Here is a 21282-nt window from a genome sequence, read left to right on the forward strand (position 1 = left end):
TTGCCTGAAATTGATGTAAACATGTAACAGCAGAGTTGGTTCTCCAAAAAAAATTTTTTGAGGAACTTGAAAGTTGAATCTTCATATGTTGACAAATTCTAGTTGAAGGAAAATTTGTCATTACTTTTCATACTCCTGCAGTGCTAAGTGTCCTTTTTGGTTAATTCCAGAATCCATTGCATTAGTCACTTTTCCTTTCCTTCCAACGCCCTTCCCATCTTGTAGGAGCTTATATTTGCATCAGATTTTAATTTGTATCCTGTGTTCTGATTTGACTTCTTTGTTAGTAACTTCAAGCCTAGTTGCATCCTTCTCCTATTAGGGCCCACTTTGTTTGAGGTGTGAATATTTTTGTTTTTTCCGATAAGATTTTGAGGATTTATTGACCCGTGTGTTTATTGCAAAGGCTTTGTGTTGTTGTTGTTTTGCTTTTTTGCTTATATGCTTACCACACTACTCTTTTCACTATATTTTAAGAAATGAAAGCTATCTCATTGTCTCTTGGCTAAGTTTTGTGAGAATAGAATATGTGTGGTGGTGGAATTGAAAGGATAGAATGGGAGCACATTTCATCACTGCACTTAGTTACCAAACTATCCATCTGTTTGCATATTATGTGCTTCAAAAAATAATAGACATTGATAGAATGCGTAGATATAATGAAAAGAAAAACTGGTAGGAGAAGAGTGAAAGGACAAAATGCGGGTGGTGACTGCAGGGTGTGAGCCCACTTGGGCAGCACTGTTGGCCAGTTTTGTTCACTGCTGTATCCCAAATGCCTTGAAGGGTTCTTAGCACCGAGTAGATGCGTGATAGATGTTTGTTGAATTAGTGCTTGTTGAATATATGCTTGCAGGAAATTTTAAAGCATAAAATTGAGGTTCTCTTGGGCAGAATCCTCAAGTTGTGAAAAGACAAAGAAGGCAAGATGGAGACTAGTGGCTGAGCTCTTTCCTGTAAGCTGTGCCTCTTTTATAGGCCTGATTTGGGATAAAGGAATAAATAATGATGTTACTGATCTTCAGCTGGAGCCAGAAGCTACCTTTTATTGTTTCTATATTCCAGGGTTATAATTTGTATGGGCATATATCATTACATTCTAAGATTTGAAGGAGAAATAATTTTGTTGCTAAACTTGTCCAGCCAGCACTTATTCCCAGTTCTTTTGGGTGGTTTGTGAACAGTCGGAAGAGCCATGTTTGGTCGAGGTGTTGTTGGGGACTGGCAGAGAGGATGAAGGGCCAGAATGAGGAGGGTTTCCTCTCCTGGACGGAATTCCCAATTTAAAATCATCTGCGAGATGGAGCAAAAGACGTTGAGGGGAAAACTGAGTCTATCTGGAGATAATATGGGATGTAAAAAGTAATAAAATGTTTATGGTTGTAGCTGTGGATGTTTTATATACAGATTCTTGTGTTAGGGATATTTTTTCACTTTTGGAGTTTCTGATGGCTTCATTGACCACTAAATTTAAAATTTTTTTCTAGGCCGTCGTTCATGAATCCGAAGGATTGTTGGGGTACATTTACTGTGATTTTTTTCAGCGAGCAGACAAACCACATCAGGTGAAGCTTTATTTACAAACTGGTCTCTCTAGAAGGGATTAGCAGTTAATTTGTATTAATGTGAACTTTATATCTCATTTTTGTAGTTCCCTAATATTTAAAAGGCATTAATGATAGTTACTAAATATCTAAATTTGAAATTAGGGTAGAATTTAGAGATGATAAAGGTTATAAAAATAATTACATAAATTTGTGCCTGTCACTTTTATCTGGGTCATAGTAACAATGATAATAATGATAATAGCTGACATTTTATGAGCCCTCCTAATGTGCCAGCCCTTTATACACGTCACATCTTTGAATGTTCACCTCAGCCTTTTGAATAGACACTAACATTATGAGGAAACTGAGGCCAGGGAGGTTAAGTTATTTGCCGAAATCACACAGCTAAGAAGTGCTAGGGTATGAACCCGGACGTTCAGACCAGTGCCCCAACTCTTAACTACTTTCCACACTTGACAATGGGCCTAGTTTAGAATTACAGAAGATAGTCCATGTGGAAACTTCATCAAGCACCAGTTCACTTCTCCTGTGGAGTGCATGAGATTCATTTCCTTTAGCTGTGTCACAGGTTTGCTGGTCAGTCAGCTTCTGCAGTTTTGGGTACTTTGATGGGACATGCCAAGAGTTCAGGTTTTAAGTTATAACAGAAATAATTTGAATAGTGATTCACAATTTCCAAAGCATTTTAATAGATGTGAGCTTATAAAATCTGGGCAACTCCTCTGGGATTTGACAAGGTAAAGGTGAGGCTCGTAGAGGCAAACTAGTTTCCGAGATGGTTTGGCCAGTAGACCAGAGTCTAGGTCATCGGACACCAAGTCCTCTGTTCTTCCTCTTTGCTTGAATGGCTGGTGGAGAGTCCAGGTTAGTGATTGGGAGCCCTGGCTCCTAGTCGTCAGTCTGGGTTCAGATCTGAAATGCAGCAATCCTCGTTGTGTATCCTTGGATCCATGACTTAATACTTCCAAGACTCATTTTCAGTTTTCTCATCTGAAAAATGAGATACCTGCCTCATAGGGTTATTGTGAAGAATTAGTGATAATATGTATGTGACTCTCAGCCTGTTACAGAGAAGCTTACTCAAGATTCCTTGCTTTGTGATAGTTTAGAGTTCATCACTTCCAAGTGGTAAAGATAATAGGTATGAAAAGTGTCTCCTAGTTCATTGCCTGACACATAGAAGGGGTTCAATAAATATTAGCGTCCTTTCCTCCAGTAGCTCGGTGTCTTTCTCTTCTCACTTGCTTGTGAACATCTTGAGGGAGTGGATCTAAGCTCTTTGGTGATGTGTTTCCAGCATCTGTTATAGCATCAGCGCAATACATATTTTTGGAGTGAATGAATGAATTCGTCAGTACAAGTCTGATGTATTATTGGTGTTTTAAAAAACTAAAATTTTAGCAAAATAAAGTGTTGGAAAAAGTGTCTATTACTAAATTAATAGAAGAATGGAAATTTGAACTCACACATTTTGGTCTAATTTTACATTCATTAAGATTATTTTATCTTTTCGATTACGTAATACTTTCTTCTCATATTATGTTTTCTGATTCTTAAAGGATTGCCATTTTACAATCCGTGGAGGCAGATTAAAGGAAGATGGAGACTATCAACTCCCAGTTGTAGTTCTTATGCTGAATCTTCCCCATTCCTCAAGGAATTTACCTACTTTGTTAACTCCTGGAATGATGGAAAATCTTTTCCATGAAATGGGACATGCCATGCACTCTATGCTGGGACGTACTCGTTACCAACACGTTACTGGTGAGCCATGCAGAGGAGACTTTTATTTAATACACCTTTAAAAACATGTATTTTAAATTGGAAAAAAGCTTTCTATTTAGAAAATCTGATCACTTAATGTCCTGTGGTCATTTATGGCAGATTGCCTCATCTTGTCTTTCCATTGTTCTGCAACCCGATTCTCTTGTATTTTTTTCCTTTCTTGCTAATAGTTCTCACCGAGGAGTAGGTCACAGTTGTCTGTCTGGAGTTTGTACCATTTTACATTTTTTAGTGTTTTATATGGAATTTAAGTTTGTGGCTATATGTGGGTGAATAAATATGTATCTCCTTAGTACCTAGCACAGAGTTAGTAACTGAATGAATGTTGCCTCTTTTTATCCAAAATCAGTTAGAAAGCATATTAAAGCATGTTGAAAAAATATGATAAGCTACTTTTTATTTTTCTTATACTTTCCCCTCTATATAGTTTTTCATGTGGCTGTATTTGATGATATTGTAGACTTTCCTCTTATTTGTCTTATCTCTGAGTCTTAAGCTCACTATTGTATATGGTCAGCTTTAGACCACCTGGTAAATTGTTGGTATTCAGTATTTGTTAACTAACTTTATACACACAGTATTTTGGGGGAGGAGAAGATATTTGAAAAGACTATAGATGAGTTGGACAGAATTATTAAATGTCACGAAAAAGTTCTTACAGGATTTGTTGCTTTAAATAATTTTTAGTTTAAAGATTTTATTTATTCATTTTTTTCCCCCCAAAGCCCCAGTAGATAGTTGTATGTCATAGGTTCACATCCTTCTAGTTGCTGTACGTGGGACTCGGTCTCGCGTTGGACGGAGAAGTGGTGCCTCGGGGCGCGCCCGGGATCCGAACCCGGGCCGCCAGCATCAGAGCGCGCGCACTTAACCGCTAAGCCACGGAGCCGGCCCTAAATAATTTTTAGTTTAAAATATTGCTTTTCTGCATTGAGGATCGACCTTGTTAACAGAAGCAGTCAATGGATAAAATAAAGTACTTTTAAAGATTTTATTTATTCAGTTTTTCCCCCCAAAGCCCCAGTAGATAGTTGTATGTCATAGGTTCACATCCTTCTAGTTGCTGTACGTGGGACTCGGCCTCACGTTGGACGGAGAAGTGGTGCCTCGGGGCGCGCCCAGGATCCGAACCCGGGCCGCCAGCATCAGAGCGCACGCACTTAACCGCTAAGCCACGGAGCCGGCCCTAAAATAAAGTACTTTTAAAAGAAATGAAGGGTAAGTACATTTGGTGCTGGAATTCAGTGAATTAAATACAAATGCTGTATTAATTATAAAGAATGTTTTAATTTGTGTTTCATGTATAGCCCAGCATAGCTGAAGACAGGTTGTTTGTAGAGGGTGTGAGCCCTTGTTTTACAAGGTGTTTTATCCAGCTGTGCAAATATTTTGTTTTACTTTTCATATATAGGGAAATATATAGGATTATAATAAACTTTTCTGCAAATATGTGCAATAGTTTTATAGAAGTAAAATATTGATTTAATGAATTAAAACTTATCATAGTTCATCAGAAGTACAAATAAAAGTTTTAAAAGAGTACATAAGAAGTAAGATAAATATGTTGATTTGATTCATGCCAACTTTTTTCCTTTTCCCTCATTTTAGGGACCAGGTGCCCCACTGACTTTGCTGAGGTTCCTTCTATTCTGATGGAGTACTTTGCAAATGATTATCGAGTGGTTAACCAGTTTGCCAGACATTATCAAACTGGGCAGGTAGGGAAGCCTAATGCTGTAGTAGTGTCCTTCGGGGGTGACGTCAGCCTTCATGACCTGCTGGATGGTGCAGAACTGAGTGCTTTTTCAGAACTCTGTCACCCTCTCTCAGTACTGGAATCCTTCTGCAGGTTTTTGTTTCTGATTCCCTTTCTTTTTTTGCCAGTCTATAGCATCGTAGTCATAGCATATAGTCGTGGGTTGACAAATAGCTGCCCTTTGTTGTATACCAAGTGATAGCCCATTTAGTCCTCGCAGCCATCCCCTGAGGAAAGCACTCTGCTCGTCTTTCCCAGATGAAGAAACAAGCTTCTAGTAGAACAGGCCTCTGAGCCTGTCTCACTTCAAAAACGCCTTAGCTCTTCTTTCTTTTATGCTTCTGAATATTTGCTCTCTTATGTTGTTCCATAAAACTGAACTACATTGCCATATTTTCCCAGTATGCTTAGCATCTATATGATGCTAAGTCTGAAAATTCCTAATTTTGAGGTTCAGGTTTAAATAGTACGTTGTAATTTTAAAGATTTTTAAATTGTGTCAAGTAGGATTAAAATGAGGTCACCTTACAGTAAGTTAGCTATAAGCCTGACTGTCAGCATTGTGCAGTTTACTGTCCACATGTACTTCGGAAAATGCATTCTTTCCCTTCTCTCAGAAGTTTGATTATATAATATTACATTAGTTGGTGTTTTTCCCCCTTAGACTGTATCTCCTGAGTGCAGGTGTAAAATTATATTCATTTTTGAATCCTTAGCACTTAGAATTCTGCCTATCACATAAAAGACACTAAAAGAAATTAATTGAAGGAATGAATGGAATCAGAAAAAGTAGATCCAAAACCACCTTTATTTGTGACTCTTTTCCTGATTGTGTCTCCAGATGCATAATGTGATTTGGTCATTTTTTTTTTTTACTTGATTTTGTCTAGCTATTACTATCAACTGTAGAAAAATGGATGAGTTTCTTATGAGTTAGTCTTCATCATACTGTTTTTCAGTTATTAATATGACAAAATTGAAATATTTGAGGACCAACTAGCTACCTGTCTGTTAACCTGTAAAGAATTGCTCTGGGAATTATGTAGACTCAGTCAACAACATAGAAGCACATAACCCATCAAATAATAACATAATCCATCCATGGCTCCGCATTTGGGGTTTGGGAATGATTGGGAAGACCTAATTAAATCCCCTCCTTTGTAATTGCTCCCCTGTCCATCCTCAAGGGTAGCAGAGCATGAGGGATGTTGGAGCAGAGCTGCAGGCGCAGTGCACAGGACCATAACGGAGAGCCCAGCTGGCTCTGCTGGAGGTGTTGGGAGAGGCTTTCACACAGGAAGTGCTGGAGGAACTAGCTCTTGAAAAAATATGTAAAGGGGGCAGTTTGCCAGTCAGCTCTCAGCAGCCCTCATCCATCTCATTACAATATTTTTATTGAGGACTCACTAAGAACATATATAGGTCCTTCAGTCAGGAAATAGTCATTGAGTTTTTATTATCCACCAGGCACTGTTCTCAGCATTCCAGAAACAGCCAAGAATAAGGGAGACAGCATTCAGTGCTCATGGCTTTAAATCTCAGGGGAACTAGGGCAGAGCTAAAGACAAGGTTATTCCAGCCAGAAGGAAGAGCCCATACGGAGGCATCGAGAAACTCGAGACAATGGCAAGATGGTGACTGTGGCAAGAACAGGGGGAGGAAGGGAAGGAGAGACAGAAAAAGACACTGGAAGGTTCTTATTTCTAGAATTTGCTGCCAGTCTCTGCACTCCTCTTGCCCACACACACCTTTTAATCCCAGCTCATTTACTAGACCACCTTTTGTGACTGTAGAGATTTTTCTGGGCGTTGTTTATACTAGGCTTTGCCATCACACTTCCTCTTGGGAGTTGTGTCTAGTCCTTCTGGCCACTGGCTCTCATACAACTCTGCCCCAACCCATGTTCTCATTCGCCTTTGGCAGACAGGTTCCCTAGATTCCACCTTTGAATTTGTGGCCTTGCTCAGCCCTTAGCGCTAAGTGAGGGCCAGAACTAAGGCAGCGGCAGTAGGGGGATGGGAGAAGCAGAATTGAAGAGCTATTGGAGACTTAACTGGAAGCGCTTGAAGCTAGTTAGATAACAGGGGAAGGGAAAGCAGAACAGTCGAAGATGGAGGTTCCATGAACAGAGAATTCTGAAGAGGGCCCAGTTTGAGGAAGGAAGTTCTTTTTTGGATAGATTGATGAACATCATTCTTGTTTATGAGGCCATTAGTTGTACAAGTCTGAACTTCAGAATCAAATAGACACTGAGGAAGTGTGGGAATAATTGGCATAGAGATGGCCAGTGTAAGAAGATGAGAAATTGCCCAGGGGAGAAAAGCAGGAGGCGTCACCAGGAAAGGAGCTGTGTGGGAGCTTCGGTTTTTAAGAGGTCTGAAAACCAGCTGTGAGTAGGACACACATGGGTAAGGATGACTGCAGGAGGGCACCGTGAGCCTTTCAGAGGAGTACTTGGGCTGAAATTCACCACAAATACTAAGTCAGTTTTTAAGATATTATCATCTATTTACAGAACAATCAGAAGAGCAAAGAAGGGCTAGAGCCACTGTTTGGAGGGTGATGTGATGTCCCAAAAAAGGACAATTCCTATTTTATTACTAAATTCTTCAGTAAGAAGAACCACTTTTGAACAAGATCGTTTCAAGAAAACAATATTAAGTCCAAAAATGTACTTTAAACTAGATGAGATAGGCAGAAAGCAGTAAGCTGCTTTGAATCAATTCAAGGTTCAGACTCAGAAGACATGTCCAGTGGGCTAAAGGGCTTGCAGACACAGTCTCTAAAGAATTTAAAATAATTTTGTGATTCCATGGAGAATGACAAGAGTGCCAGAGGCAAGAGACATATAAATGCCTTGAGTTTCACAGAGGGCTTGCCTCTTCTTGTTACTAAAGAAGACAGCAAGTGGCTTGATGTTTTCATTTTAAGGCCAGTTCTAGCCTTAAGGACAGGAGTTAATTCCCTAAAATCTAAGTCTTTGTAAATAAATAACATTAAAGCCCATAAGGAGAATAACAGGGTTGCATTTTAATGCTTCATTTCCTATCCTGCTGCATTATCCAGAAAGGATTTTTTTTTTTTTACCATCATATGCTGTATACCAGAGAGCTCTCAGAGTAAAGATAATATACTGGTGACTTATTAACACCTGCAAGTATCTTATCTGAACGCAAGGATAGCATAGCCAATGAATTCCTTGTAGTAGAGGAATTAGAAGTATGCTTATCAGATTTGCAGGTGCTATATAGCTGTCAGAGATAATAAATGCCAGAGGTGCTCATTTGAGATTCAAAACTGTCTTGACAAGCTACAGCATCAAAGCTGAAGTGGAATTTATTATAAATTAATCTTAAAATCAATAGCACAAGTATAGAAGGAGTACACACTTGGTAGCAGTTCATGTGAAAAAATTCCCAGGTTTTTAGACGTGATCAACTTACTGTGAATCAGTAGTCTGATGGAGTTTCCCCGTAAATCTTATTCAGTCTTAGGCTGCATGAGGGGCCTGTGGTGTCTAAGAAACTAAAGGTCATTGTCTCTCTTCTCAGTGCTTGCTGTCCAGCCTCCAACCTAACCCCTTTCCCATTGCTCCCAGTCAGCACACAATTATCTGTAGGAGGCCCTGCTTCTGGAAGCATGATCCTTGTCCTCCCTTAAATATTCTAAGATGCAGCTTGTTTTTAGTTGTGGTAAAATGCACATAACATAAAGTTTAGTATCTTAACAGTGTTTAAGTGTACCATTCAGTGGTATTAGTATTAAGTACATTCTCATTGTTGTGCTCCCGTCGCCACCATCTATCTATCCATCCATAGAACTCTTTTCATCTTGCAAAACTGAAACTATGTACCCGTTAAACACTAACTCATTTCCCCTCCCTGCAACCCCAACAGCCTTCATTCTGTTTTCTAGCTCTGTGAATTTGACTACTCTAGGTACCTCATATAAGTGGAATCCTACAGTATTTGTCCTTTTGTGACTGGCTTATTTCACTTAACATAATGTCTTCAAGGTTCATCCATGCTATAGCATGCATCAGAATTTCCTTCCTTTTTAAGGTTGAATAATATTCCATTGTATGGATATATGACATTTTGTTTATCTGTTCATCTGCTGATGGATGCTCAGGTTGCTTCCACCTTTTGGCTATTGTGAATAATGTTTCTGTGAATATGAACATGGGTGTAAAAATATCTGTTGGAGTTCCTGCTTTCAATTCTTTTGGGTGTATACCCAGATGTGGGATTGCTGGATCAAAGAGTAATTCTATTTTTAATTTTTTGAGGAACCACCATACTGTTTTCCATAGTGGCTGCATCGTTTCAGTTCCCACCAACAGTGCTCAAGGGTTCCAGTTTTTCCACACGCTTGCCAATACTTGTTATTTTCTGATTTTTTTGATAGTAGCCATCCTAATGGGTGTGAGGTAGTATCCTATTGTGGCTTTGATTTGCATTTACATATGACTAGTAATGGTGAGCATCTCTTTATGTGCATATTGAACATTTGTATATCTTCTTTGGAGAAGTGTCAGCTCAAGTCCTTTGCCCAGTTTTTAATTGGATTGTTTGTTTTTTGGTTGTTGAGTTATAAAAGTTCTTTATATATTCTCAACATTAATCTCTGATCACAGATATGATTTGCAAATATTTTTTCTCATTTTGTGGGTTGCCTTTTCACTCTGTTGATTGTGTCCTTTGGTATACAGAAGTTTTTAATTTTGATGTGTCCAATTTATCTATTTTTTTTTTGTTGCCTGTGCTTTTGATATATCTAAAGAAATATCTAAGAAATCATTGTCAAATCCAATGTTGTGAAGCTTTTCCCCTATGTTTTTTCTAAGAGTTTTATAGTTTTCAGTCTTACATTTGGGTTTTTGATTCATTTTTAGTTAATTTTAGTAGATGGTACAACTTTATTTTTCATATTTTAGTAATTCTGAAAATGAAATCTCTTGTTAGCTGTCTATATCTAATGGCGTAGCATGTCGTGCTCCCCATCTGTTATAAAATCACAGGTTTTTTTCCCCAATTATTAGATTCTTAGATTCATGGAAATAAGAGAGTTTTAGCCCCTACACCAAAGTTGAAAATGCTGAGCACTTCCATTTTGCAGTCTGAAAGCCTGACCCTTGACCCCTATCCCTAAACACCCCTTGGAGAAGCTAGGCTGTCCCTGACTCGCAGATTACTTGGAATACCCAGAGTTTTCTCTTCTTTCTCTTGCTCCCCGGAGATACTGATTCCTAAAGGGGGCAGGATCTTTGTGTCTCTGCCCGAGATTTTTGATCTATTCGCAAGTTTTAGGTGGATTTCTAAAAATGAGCACATCTCATGCTTCTACTTTGTATTTCTAAAGTTCTGTCCCAGCTCTCTCAGATTGAATTTTTCCAGGACTCTGTAGCTATATGTAACCTAATTAAATTAGCCAAGCACCTAAAAGAAAAAATTCTGTTTCCTCTACATTCCACACTTCTAACACTAAATGTGTGGGTGTTTTTGCCACACCAACCAAATTCTCCCATGCTTGGCTGACACCAACTGGGTATCCTACAGTTTAACTCAGTTCTGGCACTAACTGCTTGGAGTTAGCAGACCCCACAGATTAATAAGAGCTCAGTCCTGCAAGACTTCCCCCTACTTTAGATGCCAGTCAAAAGTCCAAGTTATCACCTGTGCTTCTGACTGACTGTATAAATTGGAGGTTCCCTCGACCCTCTCCTCAAGTTCAGTAGTTTGCAAGAACAGCTCACAGAATTCAGGAAAACAGTTTACTTACTAGACTACCGGTTTATTATAAAAGGATGCAACTCAGGAAGAAGCGCATAGCTTCCGTGCCCTCTCCAGCGGTGCCACCCTCCTAAGACCTCCACATGTTCACCAGCCCAGAAGCTCCCTGAACCCCTTTGTTTAGGGTTTTTATGGAGGCTTCATTATGTAGGCACATAGCTATGATTGCTTTAAATTATTGTCCATTGATGAATAAGTCAGTCTCCAGCTCTCTCCCCTCCCAAGAGGTCAGGGATGGGGCTGCAAGTTCCCACCCTCTCATCACCTGGTTGGTTCCTTTGGTAACCAGCCCCCATCCTCCAAGAGTCACCTCATTAGCATAAACTCTGGTATGGTTGAAAGGTGCTTATTATGAATAACAAAAGACGCTTCTCTCACTCCTACCACTGAGGAGATTCCAAGGGTTTTAGAAGCTCTGTGCCGGAACCCGGGGATGTACTTATTATATCACAATATCACACCACGCTGCTTCCCCTTCAGCAGGTATCTGCCTCTGTCCCCTTTTGTCCTGTGTTCCTCAATTTCCAACTAATAATTTCCAACCCTCCTTCTCCTCCGACAGGTTCTTGATTTGTCCCCACGTCTTCCCACAATAGGTACCCTTTGCCCTCAGCGTACTGCATGGAGCAGGGCTGCCAACCCTAGTGTATGTCAATACGTACAAAGTGTTTTGTTCATTGTGGGGTGCCGTGTTTTACAGTGATATTGATGAACCAGAAAGCATTCTGAGAAGAGGCTGCTGTATTAGTGTGAAATTGGATATTAGAAATGGTGTAAGAAAATATGTTTTAGACTAGAAAAAAGAAACTGCTATCTGTCATATAATATTTGAAGGATACCATGTAAAGGAAGAAAGTATATTTGTTCTATGTCATTCCAGAAAAAAAAATATTACTAGGAACCGTGGATGGGAATTATAATAAAGCTGATTTAAGTTCAGTAGATTCTTCTCATAAATGATGAGAAAGGAGATGCCTCTAAAAGTAATAGAATTTTTATTTAATATTTAATGTTGCAAAATAATATTTGTAGAATGAATAACTGTGAAACCACCACCCAACTTAAAAAGTAAAGCATTACCATAGGCTCCTTTCGAGAGGTAAGGACAGTCCTGAATTCTTTTTAGTTTTTTGCTTAAAAGTAGTTTTTACCCATAAGTTACTTATTCCTCAGCAATATGGTATTTAGTTTTGTTTGAGCTTTACAAAATGGTATTATACTGTTTATAATCTTCTGTGATTTGCTTTTTCCAATTATTATATGCTTAAGACACATCAGTGTTGCATGTAGGTGCAGTATATTTACTTTCAATTCAGCATGAAATTCCATAATTTATGTACTCATTCTTCTGTCATTGGGCACATGGATTCTTCCAGGTTTTTACTGGTTCACATGATTCTGCGTGAACATTTTTATACTTTTCTCCTTACATTCATGCACAAGATTGGAATTGCTGGGTTTGTAAGGTATGCACATCTTCAAGTTTATGAGATAATGCCAAGTCGCCTTTTTTTTTTTTTTTGGTAATTGACATGTAATTGACATATAATATTGTATTAGTTTTAGGTGTGCAACATAATGATTTGATATGTGTATATATTGCAAAATAATTACTACAATAAGTTTAGTTAACATCAATCGCCACACTTAGTTACAATTTGTTTTTCTTGTGATATGAACTTTTAAGATCTACTCTCTTAGCACCTTTCAGGTATGCAATACAGTATTGTTAACTGTAGTCACCATATGTACATTACATCCCCAGGACTTATTTATCTTATAACTGGAAGTTTGTACCTTTGGACCCCTTTCACTCATTTCGGCCGCCTTCCACCTCTGGCAACCACCACTCAGTTCTGTGTGTCAATGAGTTCGTTTTTGTTTTGTTTTGTTCTTTTTAAGATTCCATATATAGGTGAGATCATACAGTGTTTGTCTTTCTCTGTCTATTTCACATACAAAATTGTTTTTCAAAATGTTTGTACTTATTTTCCTTCCTCTCAGCAGTGATTTCCATTGCACCACTTCCTCATCAACATTAGATATCGTCAGAAGTACTAATGTGCCAGCTTTGTGGTCATGAGATGGAATGCTGTTGTGACCCTCAGGCAGCAGCATTCCCTGATGACTGTAAAGTCAAACATCTTATGTTTGTATCGTGTGTTTCTGTTTTCTCTTCTGTCGAATACTTGTTTGTCTCATGCTCATTTTCCTTTTTGGTGTTTGCCTTTTTCTTATTGATTTCTTGATATGTTGGAATAGTAATCCTTTGTTAGCCATATGTCTTCTCTCAGTTTATGGCTTGTCTTTTCACTTAACTTTATGGTATCTTTTGGTGGATTTAATTCCTTTGTTTTAATATTGTTGAATTTAGCAGTCTTTTTTTTTTTATAGATAATGCTTTTTATATCTTATTTTAAAAACCTTTGTTTCCCTAGAAGTTATAAAGATATTCTTCTGTTTTCTTCTAAAATTTTTAATGTTTTTCCTTTATCTTTAGGTCTTTAATCAAGTGGAAATTCTCTTTGTATTTAGTATAATGTGGAAATCCAGTTTCCTTTCTTCCTTGTGGATAAGCTAATGGTCCCAGCACCATTTGTTCTCTCTCCAGGGATCTGTCATATACCAAGTACCCATATGCAATAGTCTGTTCAAGGGATTTCTCCTTTATTCCATTGTTTAGGTTGGTCTGTCTTGATACCAATGCCATGCTGTCTTTATACTATAGTTTTATAATCTTGATATCTGATAGGGCAAGTCTTCCATTATTTGTTCTTCAAAAATTTCTTGTCTATGCTTGGGCTTTTGTGGTCTTTTGTATACATTTTAGAATCAATTTATCTATTTTCTTGAAAAACTCTGGTAAGAGTTTGATTGGGATTACAGTAAATCTATAGATCAAGTTGAGGAGAACTTCTGTCTTTTAATATTGAATCTTCCAATCCATGAATATGACATATCTCTCCATTTGTTAGGTCTTTTAAAAAGTCTTTTAATAAAGTTTTAAAATTTTCTTCCAAAGAGTCTTGCTTAACTTTTGTTAGACTTACTCCTAAATGCCCTACCTTTCTGATAATATTATAAATGTATATTTAAAACAGTTATATTTTCTTATTGTTGCTAGTGTTAAAAGTGTAGTTTATCCTTTTTTGGACATAGATCTTATTTTCTACAACCTTACTAAACTGTCTTATTAATTCTAATAATTATCTATAAAATTTTTAAAGATTTTAACCAGACAGTTACTTCTGCTGCAAATAATGACAGGTTTATTTTTCTCTTCCTATTTATATGTCTTTTATTTCTTTTTCTTGCCCTACTTGACTTACTAGAACCTCCAGTACAGTGTTGAATAGAAGCTGTGATATGGCCATTATTTGCCGTTATCCTGATTTTTAAAGGAAATGTTTCTAATGTTTTACTATAAAGAAAGATATTTGTTGTAGGTTTGGTGGAGATATCAGGAAAAGGAAATTATTTCCTATTTCCAGTGTGCTAAGTTTTTTTTTTTTTAAATCATTAATGAGTATTGCATTTTATCAGATTTTTTTCTGTATCTTTTCAGATAATTGGGTTGTTCTTTTTCTTTAATCTCTTAATATAGTGAATGTTAATGTTAAATGTTAAGCCACCATTCCAGGATTAAACGACCTTGGTCCTAACTTACTATTTTTTAATACAGTGCTGGCTTCAGTTTGCTAATGTGTCGTATATGGAGGATTTTTGCATCTGTACTTATGAGAGAGATTGGCTTGTGATTTTTCTTTGCCCTCTCATTCTTTGCTAGTGTTGGTATTAAGTATATACCATCTCATAAAATGAATTGTTGAGTGCCTCTTCTTTTCCTTACAAGCTCTTTTATAAAATTGTAATCATCTGTTCCTTGCAACTTTGTCAGATTCCTCTATAAAACCATTCAGGTCTATTATTTTCTCTTTGGGAAGATTTTTTAAATGACTGATTCCTTAATAGAGGAATCTTCAGGCCTTCTTTTTTCTCAAGTAAGCTTTGCTAAGTTGTCATTTTCTAGAAATTTATCCATTTAATCCACATTTTCAAGTTTTTTGACATAAAGTTATTTATAACCTTCTTTTATCCTTGAAATCCTGGTAAATCTGTAGTTATGTCCTTTTCATTCCTGATGTTGTTCTCTCATTTTTGTTCCTATTAGTTTTGGCAGAAGCTTGTCTGTATTATTTGTATTTTCAAAGAACTAATGCCAACTTTGTTTATCCTCTTTATTTTGTTTGTTTTAGTTCATTAGTTTCTGTTTTTATTGTCATGCTCTCCTTCCTTCCTTCTTTGTTTTCCCCCCAATTTCTGAAGGTAATTTCTTAGCTAACTTTCAGTCTTATCGTTAGATAAGATAAAATGCAATTATGCATTTAAATTTTAGTGCTATAATTTTACATTGTGTGATGCAGTGCTTTAGCTACATGCTACAATTTTAATTCAAAACATTTCAAGTGTTGCTAATTTCCATTGTAATTTCATCTTTGACCAATAAGTTGTTACAAGTAGTTTAAAAATTTTAAACCTCTGTGGGGGAGTTATTTATCTTTTTGTTATTGACGTCTAATTAATTAGTTTAACTGGTATTGATTCGTTACAGGTTGTTGATATTTATTTTGTGGCTTAGTGTGTCATCAGCTTTTGGGAAATGTTCTATTTGTGCTTGAGTGCATTGTATATTTTCTAATTGTTGGGTCTGGGGTTTCATACAAGTCTGTTAAGTCAACCTTATACTTGTACTATTTAGATTTCTGATATATAACTAATTTTTTTAAAATATGGCTTTTTTTTTTTTTGTGAGGAAGATCAGCCCTGAGCTAACATCCATGCCAATCCTCCTTTTTTTTTCCCTTTTTCTCCCCAAAGCCCCAGTAGATAGTTGTATGTCATAGTTGCACATCCTTCTAGTTGCTGTATGTGGGACGCCACCTCAGCATGGCAGGACAAGCGGTGCATCGGTGCGTGCCCGGGATCCGAACCCAGGCCACCAGTAGCGGAGCGCATGCACTTAACCACTAAGCCACGGGGCTGGCCTTATAACTAATTTTTTTTGACCTAGAAAAAATTGAGAGGTGAAAGTCTTCCTCTAGGATGATGAATATACAGTTTTCCCCCTTAGTTTTATCCTTTTTTTTTAAATTATTAAAACTTTATTTACTTAGGGCAGTTTTAGGTTCACAGCAAAATTGAGGGGAAGATAGAGAGATTTCCTGTATACCCCCTGCCCCACACATGGAGAGCCTCCCTCATTATCAGCATCCCAGAGTGGTACATTTGTTATAAGTGATGAACCTACATTGACACATCATAATCACCCAAAGTTTACATTATGGTTCACTCTTGGCATTGTACATCCGGTGAGTTTGTGCAAATGTGTAATGTCGTGTATCCATCATTATGGTATCATTCCAAGTATTTTTATTGCCCTATGAATCATCCTATCCATATTTGCTCTATGTATTTTGAGATTATTTTATTAAATGCATAAATGTATAGAGTTGTTATATCTTCCTGATGAACTATTCCTTTCTTCCTCATGTGTTATTCTCTTTAATCTTCGTAATGCTTCTTGTCTTAAAGTCTGTTTTTTCTGATAATTTTGCAACCCTAGGTACATTACTAATCACCAAATATGGTCAATTGATTTTTGAGAGAACCTACATTTCTTTTGTAATTTTGTCCATTACCCACTACAGTAAAATGTTTGTTGCTCTAGTTATCTTTCTCACAAAATATTTATCAAATAATAAATAATAGATAATAAATAATAGAAATTAAAGTTTATTATTTTATATTTTTTTTTTATTTAATTCTATCTAGCAGTTCATGAAGTAGGTACATAGTTATCCATACTTTATAGAAACTGAGGCTCAGACAGGTAATAATTTGCCAAGGGTCACACAGTAGTAACATGGGTTGGTAGACTTGTTAGTTTCACGTCAGAATTTCCTTAAAGTTCTGTCAGAATTGCTCAAATCAATATTACAACATTGTGAGTGTTTTCTTTTTCCAGTTTTTGCTAGTTAAAAAATCCCTTAATATGATAGGAAACATCTTATAGTTCTTACACATTATGTCTCATAAAATAACAGACCCATTTCTATTGTAAGTGTTATTTTTGAACAGTTAAATTCCGTGCTTTCGCTTTAGAACTGTTCTGTGCTGCATCATTATAAGATTTAGTTTGTGGCCTTAGTTTGTGAAAGGCAGCCCAAGGCTAAAATTGCTTGAGATCTATTTCCAAGGAGACATACAGACTCGTAATAAATCTTGTCATTCTTTTTCAGGAGATATGAATGAGGATTGAAGGTAAAAATTATATTGCAACAAGAACTAGATTAGTTTTGGCAAATTTAAGCTGTTTTGAAACTTTTCTTATTTTCAGCTCTAATGCTTCTCAGTTGTGTCTAGATAAGAGCGTTGAACTGGGAGGCAGAGCCGGGTTTGACCCTGGCCCTAGCACCATGTGCAGGTGACCTCAGATAAATTACTGAACTTGTCTGAGACTTCTCTGCTCTTTTGTATAAAATAAAAATTTAAAATTTAGAAATTAAAAATTAATACCTCCAAAATTACCTCAAAAATACTTATCGGTCAAATTTGATAATGTATGCAAACTATGAACATGGTACTATTGGAATTTTTTTAAGAAAAAATGGAACTTAGACCTCAATCACACATTAAAATGTTTGATGTTGAACCCTGTAAAATTGGAAGCCCGGTGACTTCTGTCTGTTTCTTTGAGCCATCGGTGAGTCTGTGATAATATGTAAGCATCTCTAAAAGTTCTTTCGTCTCACATTGTCTTAGTTTGTTAGAAAACACCACTGAAAATTAAGTGAGAAATAATGTTATTTCCTATGGATTCAGATCTGAGATTTTGTCTCTGTGGGCCTAGGCAGTGTTTTCATTATATTGATTATGTGCCATCTGGATTACTGGTTAGTAGCAAAACAGGCTAGTTGAGACCTGCGGAGTCCAGTTGTTTTCCCGTTACAGACACGTGCAGAGAGTGAGTGCCTGGGGTGCTGTGGGATCACGCTGCGAAACTGAAGCTGCTGACTGGACAGCTTTGATGCTTGGCTTTCTGCCTCTGGAGCCTTTTCTTGTTTTTGATGACCATGTCTCAACAAGTTTATATCATCAAATCCAGCGTGTTTCCAGGGGATATCGATGGTAGGAATTCTCTGCTTCAGGAGGAGTTGAATTATTGCCATAACAAGGATTTGTATCAGAAAATGTCTTAACTTTTAGTATTTATGCAGCTTCTACCATAATAAATTTTCTAAGTGGTGATAAATAAAACAAGATACTTTATCATAGGGACTTGGCTCTGTAAGAATTTGATGCCAAACTTTTAACATAACATTTAAATTAGCCTGGTGAGATTGCGAAGTGATAGAAAATGTCTGGCAAATTTATGAGGTTACATGCTTATGAGTTAAGCTTATGGGGAAACATTCAGAGAATTCAAGTAATGCCAAATTTGCTAAAGTATTTGCATTTTTTGACATTTCTAAAATCTTCTAAAAATGTGCTTTCTTAATAGAATAGAAAAGCTATTATTACTTTAACATTTTTTTTCTTATGTATGGTCAGCAAATACTACAGCTTGTGTTTATCCCAAGAATACAGTAAACAGCTTCCTTCCTTTGGAGAGGCAGCATACGTAGGCTCTGGACAGCTAACAGTGTTGGACTCGTGTGGTGCTCTGGAGACTGGTTATCAGGGCAGCGGTGTAAGCTGTTGTCCAGCCAAGACACTTTTGAGAAGGAAGGGGTGCTGTTGTTAGTCACACCGAGACAGCAGTCCTGACCTGAGACGGTCAGGCCCTCGTGCACGTGTGGTCACCCTCGCTGTGACAGCATTTAGAAAGTCACATGTATTCGATGCAGGGACTTGAATTTTTTCCAATTAGTTAATACTGTTCACAAGTCGATTGAGTAACTATTACCTCATTGAATCTTCGTACTAGTTTTTTTGCGGCAGTGTTTTTATCTTCGTTTTACAAATGAGGACACAGGATACGGAGAGACTTGCCTGCTGTGACAAAGCAAGTGAGAGCAGCAGGAACTGCGCACTGCTGACCCCAGGCGCAGCCTCTGTCTTGCAGGCAGTGCTGCCTGCTTATGGACAGTTCTTCTGCTTGTAAAATTAGGATTTCATTTTGCTCACCTTTGTTTTTCAAGTCATTGTGATGATTGTGTTTTTCTAAGTCAGGGCACCTCAAACTTTAAGGTGCATAGAATCACCTGCGGATCTGGTTAAAATGTGGATTCTATTCAGTGGATGTGGAGTGGCCGAGATGTTGAATTTCCAAGAAGCTCCCAGATCATGCTGACACTGCTGGTCTCTGCTTGCTTTGGGCTTCCTATAACTGGGTATTTATTGTCCTTATAATTCATATTTTAATTCTAAGCAAGACAGACTTTACCTTCTTGACAGAAGAAAAGTTGATTTTATAGTCTTTCATCTCCCCTTTTTGGCCATAATTTTGTTCTGGCATTTTAAAAAAAAATGAGCGAGTGAGTGCTGGGACTGGGCTCTCGCGTAGCCATGTGCTCTGGGTGCACAGAGAAGGACGGGCTTCCACTCCCGAGGGTGCTTTAAAGGGACCTTTCACAGCATGATGGCTGACTACATCTCAGAGTCTGGCTGGGGCTCCAGAAATTTAAATTTAAACCACTGGATGCATCAGTGGATATAGATGAGTAAGTTAACTAAATACTAGAAATAGGAACTGCTACTCTACACATAGCAGAACCTTGGGGATGGGGCAGTGTGGCCTACTGCTGCTCTGAGATGTCAGTCAGATCTTTGTAGTTTATGGGGACCTGGGCATTTATTGTTAGACAGCCTGCACAGTTAGACATTGTTGTAGTCATACAAAACCAGATCTCAATTCTTCAGAAACAAACACAAGCATTTTTGTTTTTAAATAAAGGACAAAGATAATTATGGAAAAATTCATATTGAATTATTAAAATAAATTAGGTCAAAGGGCTGGCCCAGTGGCGTAGTGGTTAAGTTCATGTGCTCCACTTCAGCAGCCCAGGGTTCGCAGGTGTGCGTCCCGCGCACGGACCTGCACACCGCTCATTAAGCCATGCTATGGCAGGCATCGCACATACAAAATAGAAGAAGATGGGCATGGATGTTAGCTCAGGGCTGATCTTCCTCAGCAAAAAGAGGAAGATTGGCAACAGACGTTAGCTCAGGGCCAATCATCTTCAGCAAATAAATAAATAAATAAATTAGGTCAAATTAGGTCACTGTAGCTAATTACTGGCGTATTATGTTCCAATTGTAGAATCAACAATTCTACCATTTTCCTATTTATCAGTGGAGAGAAAAAACCCACAATGTCCTTCTACATTTTGTAGCTAGGGTAAATCTTTGAAGTAGAAATACCACCACTATAATAATACAAGAGGCATAATTAATTGTTAGAGTAATTGCCTTTCAGACACTTTAAATAATTGCTGTCTTCTAAATTCTTCCGTTACTTTATCTTTACCTCTTTTTTGGTACTTGGGGCATTTTCCCTTGCATTATTAATTTTGACATACATTCCTTTCCTCATTCCTGGTAGCAGGATCAAGAAGGATTCATTGTTGTATTACCCAGCTCTTGCTAGGGTGCCTTGCACACAGTGGGATGCTTCGCAGAGATGAGCGGGATGGGTCTCCCTGACAAACCTGACCTGATTTTGTCACTGTCTTCTGCAGGCAGGGCCTCCACTCAGTACACACAGGAGTCAGCCAGCATCAAAGCAGAACTAATTCAGACCTGTGGGCTTCTATAGAGACAAAAAAAATTCCAAGCATTTTTATAAAAGAAACTCAGGCAAGAATGTAAATTATCTGAAGTATAAAGTTCATTCAATAAATATGATTTTTGTGTGTGTGTGAGGAAGATTAGCCCTGAGCTAACATTTGTTGCCAATCCTCCTCTTTTTGCTGAGGAAGATTGGCGCTGGGCCAACATCTGTGCCCATCTTCCTCTGCTTTATATGTGGGATGCCGCTGCGGCATGGCTTGATAAACGGTAGGTAGGTCCGTGCCCCGGATCCAAACCTGTGAACCCCAGGCTGCCAAAGTGGAGTGTGCAAACTTAACCCCTAGGCCACTGGGCTGGCCCAAATTAGATATAATTTTGAAATAAATTTGCATTAGTATTCTCAAACCTTGTTCAAAATAGTCTACAGTTGTTAAGGGATACAGATTGTTTCAGAAAATCATTTCTGAACAACTTTGTCCTAAGATGGTTTGTAAGGGTTGCAGATTGCTAAGCTTTGTTGAGGGTATGTACTAGTATATTTAAATGAAAGGGCTCCATGAAAACAATACTGATACTAGGAGATATCTGA

The 21282-nt window shown here is 37.7% G+C and overlaps 1 protein-coding gene across 2 annotated transcripts in view; it reads left to right on the forward strand.

Annotated features, from left to right (window-relative positions):
- The window catches only part of MIPEP (mitochondrial intermediate peptidase), a 176355-nt gene that overhangs the window by 63840 nt on the left and 91233 nt on the right, over positions 1–21282 (forward strand). For both annotated transcript variants that reach the window (XM_087436299.1, XM_004435263.3), the window contains exons 12-14: positions 1488–1565; positions 3128–3332; positions 4962–5071. In XM_087436299.1, the coding sequence (XP_087292425.1) occupies positions 1488–1565; positions 3128–3332; positions 4962–5071 (393 nt within the window). The remainder of the gene's footprint in view (positions 1–1487; positions 1566–3127; positions 3333–4961; positions 5072–21282) is intronic.

This window comes from Ceratotherium simum, chromosome 10 (genome assembly GCF_057802395.1).
Source record: "Ceratotherium simum simum isolate JZ-2026a chromosome 10, ASM5780239v1, whole genome shotgun sequence".
Classification (NCBI taxonomy): Eukaryota; Metazoa; Chordata; class Mammalia; order Perissodactyla; family Rhinocerotidae; genus Ceratotherium; species Ceratotherium simum.